The sequence below is a fragment of the Rhinoderma darwinii genome, chromosome 13 (assembly GCF_050947455.1).
Source record: "Rhinoderma darwinii isolate aRhiDar2 chromosome 13, aRhiDar2.hap1, whole genome shotgun sequence".
Lineage (NCBI taxonomy): Eukaryota > Metazoa > Chordata > Amphibia > Anura > Rhinodermatidae > Rhinoderma > Rhinoderma darwinii.
Window position 1 is genome coordinate 63,951,343 of NC_134699.1, and position 12,736 is coordinate 63,964,078.

Genomic DNA, 12,736 nt, shown 5'->3' on the forward strand with positions numbered 1-12,736 from the left:
CAAGGTGGCTCCACCTGTCCTGCGTCAATGTCATTTAATCTGTAGTTCGTTAATGCAGAATGCGCTGTGTGGTTTGTAGCAAGAGGTCTGACAACAAACTGAACTCTGATTGGTTGTGACATAGCAGTGAGAGGCGTAACTTGCAGCTTCTGGGAACCAATGCAAAACCTGTAACAGGGCCCCCCACCCCACCTATCACGTGGCATTACTAATATTGGTATATTCTTATGGGGTAAATAGGGGTTTTGGGCCGTACAAGCGCCAGGGCCCGTGTGCGACTGCTACCGCCCGGCCCTCTATAGTTACACTACTGATGACAACGTTCTTGAATGGGACTAAAACAAACATTTAAAGGGTTGTAAACTTTCAGCGATGCAGTCGTTCTTGTTTCTCTTGACCCCTTTAGTGTTTATTTCAGCGTATAGTTTCTGTCCCATCCAAACGCTCCCTGGACTGTATCTAGTTATTCTGGTACTTCACAAGCGTTCAATGCCCAATCATCATATAAACATTTACAAGTGCCTATAAAATTGCGGGATGTCAATAATGAGACGAGTAACAAAAGGGAGAGAGTTGTGTTTGCAATTATGGAGCGAGGACATTTTATCAGGTAATGAGGGGCCGACGGTTCCCTATTACTGTGGAGAAGGTGGTTTTATGGGCAGCGGTTCGTCACATAGCCTAGCCTCCAATAAACAGTGAGGCTGACTCACGGAGGAGGACAAGATGGAAGTCGGCTGACTCAATCCTGCACGCGTCTCCGTGTGAAAAAGTCATATCCAATCCTTTGCATAGGATCGAAAGCAAATTAGAGTGAATTCCTAATATTTTCTTAAACGAAACATAAAATGATAGCAATATTTTACATCATGCTGATTTTTTGAGTTATCGCTATAAAACTTCTTGTTAGGGGTTTATTGGAAATAACAAAACCAGGGGTGGGTCCAAAACATGAAAGACGTGCAAATCTTTCCATTATAATTTTTTCTGTTTATGTGCCACTCCTGGTTTAGGCTACAAATACTGACCAAAATACTGCTGTGGGACAGCGGCCTAAAAGAGAAGGAGCCACAGAGAGACGGAAGAAGGGAAAAAAGAAAGCAGGGACTATGCATTCATATTCTGGGTGACTGCGTGACTAAATGATTGCTCCAGAGCTGAAAAAATGGCTGCATATAGTGTAGCTCAGTGTACCTCTGTTTTTACATGGAGGCATACGGAGGTAAAACCTCCGTATAAAATCAGAGAGGAATGAAATTGTGGCATGGTCCATTGCATGCCATGTTATGGAAGAATTCTCAATGCAATGCTTCTATGGCGGAACACGTTGTCGCATGGATGCACCATACGGCAGTAAACTTACAGATCCATAATACGGAACTATGGGGACTCCAAGTGACACCGTACAGGCTCTATGTACATGGCATTGATGTAATTTGCAAATATCCTTTGAGAGTCCCTGTGATCTCATGACTAAACATGTACAATGCAATCAGTGTTTATTTGTCTATAGATGTGATATCCGTTAAGACACATCACAAAGAGAGAAATCGGGAGAAAATGGATCAATCATTCTTTTCCCAAGCAAATAGATGGGGAGAATAAATACACAATAAAAAAAATAACTACTTATTATTACGGATTATCCTATTTTGCCTGTAAACCCCCATAGCTTAGTAACCTTACCACACTGGCATCTTCGCAACGTCTATCAACTGGAGGGTTTAGTGGGGCCCCTGCGACGGTTTATTGAATATTCTCTCACTCTTTTAGTGTTTGTTTTGTCGGAGCGCAGTTCTCACGAGACAAATATTTACATTTCGAGATGTGTCGCTTTTGGCAGGGTATAAGAAAGGAGAGAAAAAAAAAAAAAACTTCCTCGTTTTTTTTTTACTGTGGCGAGGAAATGATTTGTTTTCTTGTCTGCTTGACCCAGCACAGGACAAAAGCACCTTGCAAATATCAGCCACTTGACAAGAAAAGAGCAAGCGGCCAAGCAATGAGCAGACGGGATTCAGGGAAGCTGGTGAGAATCGCACTTCTATAAATGAGGGGTTTGTTTGGGAGTGACATCATGGCAATGACATCATACCCGCCATTACATAAGGTTAACCCCCTATGGTTCCATCACCCCAGCCTCGGCAACATTCACACTAGGGATGGAGCAATTCTTCCTAAGCATTAAGGTAAAGGCATTCCGCAAATTAGGTCTTGCTATATATCCTATTTAATACTGAATATTGGTCCAATCAGGTCTCAGATTTCAGACTCTTATCCTAGGAGGGGCGTTCTTACGTGCTCATTGTCATCCTCTGCTGAGTAATGCACTTTTTAAGGGCTACCAAGATGAGTGGGGGAAGGGAAGTAAAAAAATATAAATAAATATAAAAAAATATTGGCCCAAAATATTTAAAAAAAATAAGTAACCTTCATATTAAACCTACCTTATTCATTCTGCCCCATTTCCATCATCATTCATCGGTCCCAGCTATTCACAAGTGAACATGATCACCGTCTACGTGGTGTTATCAATTCACGTGACTGTGCCAGTCAATAGATGCCCAAAGTGATGTCATCACACTCTGTGGCAATTGGTCAAAGTAGTTTTTAAAAGGGTCGAGGGCGTTTTTAATTCTTATACTTCATGCCCTTGACTTATTGCTGTAATCTGGAAAAGCCTTGAAATAAATCTGTGGAACAACAAGGCTTCGTCACTCACCGTTTTGTTCATCCAATTCATTTCCAATATCATAACCCATCTGCTTCTGTCTGCCAATAATAGATGAGAGGGCGTCCAGGCCAGCGTCTTGTTCTGCATACAGAAATAATAAACGTTAAAATCGCGGTCAGCAGTCATTCTGTGAACTGAACATGTAGCCATAAGAATATGGTCACCACTCCATAACGCTATAATAGAGAGCCTGACTGCGTCTATGTCTTAATAATTAAAGGATGGAAACAGAATATACATACTAAGGGCCCCTCCAAAAAATAATAATAAAATAAAAAAGAGAAATACCCAGGTGGTAGAGGTCATTTTAAGATCCAGTTCAATTGATATATACAATTGAGAATCCTTGCAAATACTTTGCTAGCCTTGTACTGATCTTGCGTATCACCATTTCCTAAGGTACCCATACACATCAGATGATAGTCAGCTGAACCCGCCGATTTCGGCAGGACCAGCCGCTGCCAGAAGTGTCTGCCAGCGTCTTATTCCCCTCTCCACATTGAATACACATGCGCGCTCAGCCGAGCCAAGATGCAGGTGTATGGCAGAGTCAGGAGGGATAGAAGTCTTGAGTGTATAGGCAGCTTTAAGCTGGCCAGGACACAAGATATTTATCTGCAGACCCAGCTTATTTTAGTACCGTCTGCAGTTAATCTTAAACTAGCCACACACTTTAGATAGCGGTCGGCCGAACGACCGGCTATTCCTCCTGACTCCCCAAATTAAACATGTGACTATTCTCTTCCCCAACATCTGCCACCGTTGAAGAGTGGGGACGCCGCCATACACATTAGATAGTCAGTCCCTACTAAAATTGGCGGGTTCAGTCTACGTACATCTAATGTGTATGTCTACCTTTATGTGTACGACCACCACAGACATCAGATGGTCAGAAAATCTCACCAAATGGTCTGCAGATAAATATCTCATGTCTACGGCCAGCTTTATACTCCAGTCAAATCCAGAGCTTCATTGAAAATTCTGCTGATAGCTCTCAAGCGCACAAATTTCACCACTGCCCACGAGTGATTCAATGTCTATACAGAGCATGCTTTGCTTTGGAGCATTGTGGGAGATGTAGTGTTTCAATGAGGCACATTATATTAGTGTGAGGTGTTAAAAACACAACAACATCTAGCTCAATGTGGAACCTCCTAGGCTTTGTGCCCATGGGGGTGTGTCTGTCTGCACGGTGCTGACAGATTCTAAAAAGCAGCCAGTAGAATTGTGAATGCAGCCCTGGTTGTGACTGGAGTATGATAGAACCGATCAATATAAATGTACTCCAATGTGGTGTATTGTATTTACAAAGTTACTCTCAAACTCAAAAGGTGAACACACACACGTAGACAAGATTCCCTGTTGGTTTAGAAACCAAGTGTAGAAGTTCTTGAAAATTTCTCATTGTTGAGGCACCAGGTTTATGGCACAGAAAGGGTTATAATGAGTTGACCAGACAGGGATTCCTCTCATCTTAATTAGGGACATCTCCGCGGCTTCCAGACACCCCAAAGGATCGCCGTGTCTGTGTAGAGGCCCAGATGTGCGCCAATTGCATTTTCTTTGTATTAGAAAACTCTATGGTCTTATTCCCCCTTCCCATTCTCAGGCCCCATACACATGGCCGTGCACGTAATCACGGTCCGCGATCACGGGCCGGCCGGCCACCTGCATTTTATGCCCGTGCTCCCATACAAAGCATGGGAGCATGGTCCATAAAAAAGCAAAAGATAGTCATATCCTATTTTTTGCGGAGGATTTCTGCGGCCCGGACACCTTCGCGTAAACGTGGTCAATAGAAGTGAATGAGTCCGTAATTTCGGACCGCTGTAACGGATGAATTCTACGGTTGTGTGCATGGGGCCACAATCAGTGTTCCTGTGCCTCACTGCCTGAAGACAGGGGCTGCTATGGGATCCCAAAAGTCCTGGAGAGTAAATGATGAGAAATAAAATAATAAAAACATCAAAATGTATCTCTGCACAACTATGAAATTCCATATTTTCCTTATTATTTCTCTCATCCCCAATGGCAGCCATAAACACAGGACCTCCAGCAACGAGCAATTCGACTGGACGACTGGGGATTTTGTAGGCTGATTTCTAGGAACGTTTTAGCGCTGCCAGAACATGTAATCTCCTCGATCTGACAGCTTTGTTCTTTGAAATCAGACCCAGAAAAACGTTTGCAACAAATTAGGCCTAATTTTCTGTAATGGTACAGCATGAACGTTCTTACACAGAGCAAAACGTCTGATAATTGATGTGGACAATCCTGAAAACAGGGCGTTAGTGATCGCCACTTTGCCTCGCTGAGGCCTATTAAGACTGCTGTGTAGGGAGAAACGAAATTATTAGATCTATACTGGCTGGCATTCCTTTCTGGTTAAAACCAATTCCACAGAGAGAGTATTACACATGGATTCAATCAGCACCCACGTAGAATAGGAGGGGAAAAGCTGAATTCAAACTATTCCTACATTGATTCTGTATCCCACCAGGGATAGGGGATCTGCCCTTCAATACTGCTAGGGGGAGGAAAGTATAAACTTCTCTGGGCACCACAAACGGGTAACTGGTGCAATCGTCACCTTTATAATGCCCCCACAGTTGCCTCCACACAGTATAATACCCCTATAACTGCCCTCCACACAGTATAATGCCCCCACAGTTGCCTCTACACAGTATAATGCCCCTATAACTGTTCTCCACACAGTATAATGCCCCCTATAGTTGCCCCGACGCAGTAAAATGACACATAACTTCCCCCACGCTGTACAATGCCCCCGCACAGCCCTAATTGTGCCTCATAAAAATAACATACATACTCACCTAACCCCGTTCCCACGATGAGTGGAGGAGATCCCTCTGCTCCTCTGGTGTGTGCGGCTCTGCGCGATGACATCACTGCCTCGCGTTCGGCGATACATAGTGAATGGTAGAGCAGGGACCTTACGGTCCCCTGCGCTACCATTTGATTCAACTGTATCTGTGTCCTGAAGATGCAGATACCGTTTAAACCAGGAAAACGATATGCACAAGATGACGTCGGTTAAAGAGTCTCTGTCACCACATTATAAGTGCCCTGTCTCCTACAAAACGATCTATTTTTACCACTTTATTAGCGATTTTAGATTTATGCTAATGAGTGTCTTAATGCCCAAGTGGGCGTATTTTTACTTTAGACCAAGTGGGCGTTGTACAGAGGAGTGTATGACGCTGACCAATCAGTGACCAATCAGCGTCATGCACTTCTCTCCATTCATTTACTCAGCGCATAGGGATCCTGCTAGATCCTTATGTGCTGTCTTATACGAACACATTAACAATACTGAAGTGTTTAGACGGTGAATAGACATTCCACGGGATGTCTATTCACAATCTCTGCACTTCGTTACTGTATTTGTGGTACTTACAGCAGAGGAAGCGTAATCTCGTTGTAACCTGTCATTTACAGCGTAATCTCGCGGGATTACGCTTCCTCTGCTGTAACTACCACAGACAGAGTAACTAAGTGCAGAGATTGTGAATAGACATCCCGTGGAATGTCTATTCACTGTCTAAACACTTCAGTATTGTTAATGTGTCAGTATAAGACAGCACATAAGGATCTAGCAGGATCCCTATGCGCTGAGTAAATGAATGGAGAGGAGTGCATGACGCTGATTGGTCACTGATTGGTCAGCGTCATACACTCACCTGTACAACGCCCACTTGGTCTAAAGTAAAAACACGCCCACTTGGGCATTAAGAAACTAATTAGCATAAATCTAAAATCGCTAATAAAGTGGTAAAAATAGATCGTTTTATTAAATAAAAAGCTCTGCTGTCACCTACATTATAGCGCCGATCTCCTTATATAGGAGACAGGGCACTTATAATGTGGTGACAGAGCCTCTTTAATTGCGCTGAATTTCTGTTTCATTTTTTTTTTCCCGATTACTTGCCCAGCCCCACTGTAGGCAGTGTAAAGAACCACAGTCTACAGAATACACTAAAGCTGGCCAAACACATTAGATAAATGAGATCGGCCCCCAATGTATAGAAGAGCAGACCGACTGTTTCTAACATTTGGTGTTGGAGGAAAGAAGTTGGATTTGTACATGGCCTTTGTTACCCAGCACAGATAAGCGCTGCCAGCTATCTTAAGCGGATAGACACCTTACATTGGTTTTCAGGGACTTAAAAGGGGACCCTAGTCGATCAGCAAAACGAATGATGTCACCAATTCCAAACTACGCGAATAATGTCACGTGCTGGGACAGTTTACCTGTTATAATCCGTTGCTGTTGTTGCCTCAGTTCTCCATTCCCAAAACCTCTTGTCTCCTCTGGTTCCTCAATCACCCATGGGTTGTACTGAGACAATCCTGCAGCTCCGCCAGTCATCAGACTCGACCTGGTTAATGGAAGAATGCAATAAATTAGGAAACGTAAAAGTCCTTTAATCTGGCGAATTTCCTGATCTGGCAAAAAAAAAAAGGTCATGACTGATTAACAGGAATTTACATTAAAGTCTGGCACTTCGCTGATCTACTGTGGATGAAGATGATAGAGCGGTCCCCTTGAAAATGGTAAAAAAAAAGGCAGTGGTGCCGGCACTAGACCGCCAGTGCCTAGGTGTCAATGCCCGGAAGTGTAGTCGGGACTACAGGTGTGTGCAAGAGAGACTTCTCGGACATCTTCAGGAGCCACCAGAGAGCAGCTAAGTGCATATAGTGTATATAACGTAGTCAGATTGTTCAGAATAAGCGTTAATCTGGCATCTCAGCAGTCATGAGGATGTCAGATTAACAGAATTCATGACCTCAAATATAAATTGCCCAGCCATTTACATTTTAATTCACTATATGCTAGTCAGTTTATAGGCAGCGGTCGTCTTTCATCAGCCACAAGGGGGCTGCTCTTAGTGGGGGGGGGGGGGGGGGGGGTTATATCTGGAATAAAAAAATCTGACTAAAGAACAGGACACATTTATAGCCAGCAAGTTAGTGATCTGGTTGGTAAACGTACACTAGATTAGAGGTATTGGCCCCCTACACAATAAAAAGGACCCCGAGCTCCTTAACTGCAGAGGTTCTCTCCATATCAGGGGCACTGAACTACATATAGCAAGTGTGATGTAGAGAAACCAAAGTAACCAGTACAACCCACAAAAGCTAGGAATAAGCCAATCTTTTGTAATGCCAGTGCAGGGCTGGGCGATTATTTAGCCGCACCACTTTTTGCAAGCCCCCTATTTGCATGCAACGCAATTGAATTAATATTTATCCCCTGAGGCTGCTGTATACTACTGTATATCATATACCCCCTGACACTGCCCATACTCAGTATATTGCCACCATAGTGCTCCCCACACAGAATAATGCCCCATAGATCCCCCACACAGTATAATGCCCCTATAACTGCCCTCCACAGTATATTGCCCCCATAACTGCCCTCCACAGTATAATGCTCCTCTAACTGCCCTCCACAGTATATTGCCCCCCATAACTGCCCTCCACAGTATAATGCTCCTCTAACTGCCCTCCACACAGTGTAATGCCCATAAAACTGCCCTTCACACAGGATAATGCCCCTATAACTGCCCTCCACACAGGATAATGCTCCTCTAACTGCCCTCCACACAGTATAATGCCCCTATAACTGCCCTCCACACAGTATAATGCCCCTATAACTGCCCTCCACACAGTATAATGCCCCTATAACTGCCCTCCACACAGGATAATGCTCCTCTAACTGCCCTCCACACAGTATAATGCCCCTATAACTGCCCTCCACACAGTATAATGCCCCTATAACTGCCCTCCACACAGTATAATGCCCCTATAACTGCCCTCCACACAGTATAATGCCCCTATAACTGCCCTCCACACAGGATAATGCTCCTCTAACTGCCCTCCACACAGTATAATGCCCCTATAACTGCCCTCCACACAGTATAATGCCCCTATAACTGCCCTCCACACAGTATAATGCCCCTATAACTGCCCTCCACACAGTATAATGCCCCTATAACTGCCCTCCACACAGTATAATGCTCCTATAACTGCCCTCCACACAGTATAATGCCCCTATAACTGCCCACCACACAGGATAATGCTCCTCTAACTGCCCTCCACAGTGTAACGCCCATAAAACTGCCCTCCACACAGTATAATGCCCCTATAACTGCCCTCCACACAGGATAATGCTCCTCTAACTGCCCTCCACACAGTATAATGCCCCTATAACTGCCCTCCACACAGTATAATGCCCCTATAACTGCCCTCCACACAGGATAATGCCCCTATAACTGCCCTCCACACAGGATAATGCCCCTCTAACTGCCCTCCACACAGGATAATGCTCCTCTAACTGCCCTCCACACAGTATAATGCCCCTATAACTGCCCTCCACACAGTATAATGCCCCTATAACTGCCCTCCACACAGGATAATGCTCCTCTAACTGCCCTCCACACAGTATAATGCCCCTATAACAGCCCGCCACACAGTATAATGCTCCTATAACTGCCCTCCACACAGGATAATGCTCCTATAACTGCCCGCCACACAGTATAATGCTCCTATAACTGCCCGCCACACAGGATAATGCCCCTATAACTGCCCGCCACACCGTATAATGCCCCTATAACTGCCCTCCACACAGGATAATGCCCCCATAACTGCCTCCACACAGTATAATGCCCCCATAACTGCCTCCACACAGTATAATGCCCCCATAACTGCCTCCACACAGTATAATGCCCCTATAACTGCCCTCCACACAGTATAATGCCCCTATAACTGCCCTCCACACAGTATAATGCCCCTATAACTGCCCTCCACACAGTATAATGCCCCTATAACTGCCCTCCACACAGTATAATGCCCCTATAACTGCCCTCCACACAGTATAATGCCCCTATAACTGCCCTCCACACAGTATAATGCCCCTATAACTGCCCTCCACACAGTATAATGCTCCTATAACTGCCCTCCACACAGTATAATGCCCCTATAACTGCCCACCACACAGGATAATGCTCCTCTAACTGCCCTCCACAGTGTAACGCCCATAAAACTGCCCTCCACACAGTATAATGCCCCTATAACTGCCCTCCACACAGGATAATGCCCCTATAACTGCCCTCCACACAGGATAATGCCCCTCTAACTGCCCTCCACACAGGATAATGCTCCTCTAACTGCCCTCCACACAGTATAATGCCCCTATAACTGCCCTCCACACAGTATAATGCCCCTATAACTGCCCTCCACACAGGATAATGCTCCTCTAACTGCCCTCCACACAGTATAATGCCCCTATAACTGCCCGCCACACAGTATAATGCTCCTATAACTGCCCTCCACACAGGATAATGCTCCTATAACTGCCCGCCACACAGTATAATGCTCCTATAACTGCCCGCCACACAGGATAATGCCCCTATAACTGCCCGCCACACCGTATAATGCCCCTATAACTGCCCTCCACACAGGATAATGCCCCCATAACTGCCTCCACACAGTATAATGCCCCCATAACTGCCTCCACACAGTATAATGCCCCCATAACTGCCTCCACACAGTATAATGCCCCTATAACTGCCCTCCACACAGTATAATGCCCCTATAACTGCCCTCCACACAGTATAATGCCCCTATAACTGCCCTCCACACAGTATAATGCCCCTATAACTGCCCTCCACACAGTATAATGCCCCTATAACTGCCCTCCACACAGTATAATGCCCCTATAACTGCCCTCCACACAGGATAATGCCCCCATAACTGCCTCCACACAGTATAATGCCCCCATAACTGCCTCCACACAGTATAATGCCCCTATAACTGCCCTCCACACAGTATAATGCCCCTATAACTGCCCTCCACACAGGATAATGCCCCCATAACTGCCCTCCACACAGTATAATGCCCCTATAACTGCCCTCCACACAGGATAATGCCCCCATAACTGCCTCCACACAGTATAATGCCCCCATAACTGCCTCCACACAGTATAATGCCCCCATAACTGCCTCCACACAGTATAATGCCCCTATAACTGCCCTCCACACAGTATAATGCCCCTATAACTGCCCTCCACACAGTATAATGCCCCTATAACTGCCCTCCACACAGTATAATGCCCCTATAACTGCCCTCCACACAGTATAATGCCCCTATAACTGCCCTCCACACAGTATAATGCCCCTATAACTGCCCTCCACACAGTATAATGCCCCTATAACTGCCCTCCACACAGTATAATGCTCCTATAACTGCCCTCCACACAGTATAATGCCCCTATAACTGCCCACCACACAGGATAATGCTCCTCTAACTGCCCTCCACAGTGTAACGCCCATAAAACTGCCCTCCACACAGTATAATGCCCCTATAACTGCCCTCCACACAGGATAATGCCCCTATAACTGCCCTCCACACAGGATAATGCCCCTCTAACTGCCCTCCACACAGGATAATGCTCCTCTAACTGCCCTCCACACAGTATAATGCCCCTATAACTGCCCTCCACACAGTATAATGCCCCTATAACTGCCCTCCACACAGGATAATGCTCCTCTAACTGCCCTCCACACAGTATAATGCCCCTATAACTGCCCGCCACACAGTATAATGCTCCTATAACTGCCCTCCACACAGGATAATGCTCCTATAACTGCCCGCCACACAGTATAATGCTCCTATAACTGCCCGCCACACAGGATAATGCCCCTATAACTGCCCGCCACACCGTATAATGCCCCTATAACTGCCCTCCACACAGGATAATGCCCCCATAACTGCCTCCACACAGTATAATGCCCCCATAACTGCCTCCACACAGTATAATGCCCCCATAACTGCCTCCACACAGTATAATGCCCCTATAACTGCCCTCCACACAGTATAATGCCCCTATAACTGCCCTCCACACAGTATAATGCCCCTATAACTGCCCTCCACACAGTATAATGCCCCTATAACTGCCCTCCACACAGTATAATGCCCCTATAACTGCCCTCCACACAGTATAATGCCCCTATAACTGCCCTCCACACAGGATAATGCCCCCATAACTGCCTCCACACAGTATAATGCCCCCATAACTGCCTCCACACAGTATAATGCCCCTATAACTGCCCTCCACACAGTATAATGCCCCTATAACTGCCCTCCACACAGGATAATGCCCCCATAACTGCCCTCCACACAGTATAATGCCCCTATAACTGCCCTCCACACAGGATAATGCCCCCATAACTGCCTCCACACAGTATAATGCCCCCATAACTGCCTCCACACAGTATAATGCCCCCATAACTGCCTCCACACAGTATAATGCCCCTATAACTGCCCTCCACACAGTATAATGCCCCTATAACTGCCCTCCACACAGTATAATGCCCCTATAACTGCCCTCCACACAGTATAATGCCCCTATAACTGCCCTCCACACAGTATAATGCCCACCATAACTGTCCTCCACACAGTATAATGCCCCTATAACTGCCCTCCACACAGGATAATGCTCCTATAACTGCCCTCCATACAGTATAATGCCCCTATAACTGCCCTCCACACAGTATAATGCCCCCATAACTGCCTCCACACAGTATAATGCCCCTATAACTGCCCTCCACACAGTATAATGCCCCTATAACTGCCCTCCACACAGTATAATGCCCCTATAACTGCCCTCCACACAGTATAATGCCCCTATAACTGCCCTCCACACAGTATAATGCTCCTATAACTGCCCTCCACACAGTATAATGCCCCTATAACTGCCCACCACACAGGATAATGCTCCTCTAACTGCCCTCCACAGTGTAACGCCCATAAAACTGCCCTCCACACAGTATAATGCCCCTATAACTGCCCTCCACACAGGATAATGCCCCTATAACTGCCCTCCACACAGGATAATGCCCCTCTAACTGCCCTCTACACAGTATAATGCCCCTATTGCTGCCCTGCACACAGTATAATGCCCCTATAGCTTCCCCCCACAGTATA

The 12,736-nt window shown here is 45.8% G+C and overlaps 1 protein-coding gene across 1 annotated transcript in view; it reads right to left on the reverse strand.

The window, feature by feature from the left end:
* The window catches only part of STX8 (syntaxin 8), a 244,015-nt gene that overhangs the window by 126,844 nt on the left and 104,435 nt on the right, over positions 1-12,736 (reverse strand). Inside the window, exons 5-6 of the mRNA XM_075845250.1 lie at positions 7,001-7,128; positions 2,720-2,812 (exon numbers count right to left, since the gene is read on the reverse strand). Coding sequence (XP_075701365.1) covers positions 2,720-2,812; positions 7,001-7,128 — 221 coding nt within the window. The remainder of the gene's footprint in view (positions 1-2,719; positions 2,813-7,000; positions 7,129-12,736) is intronic.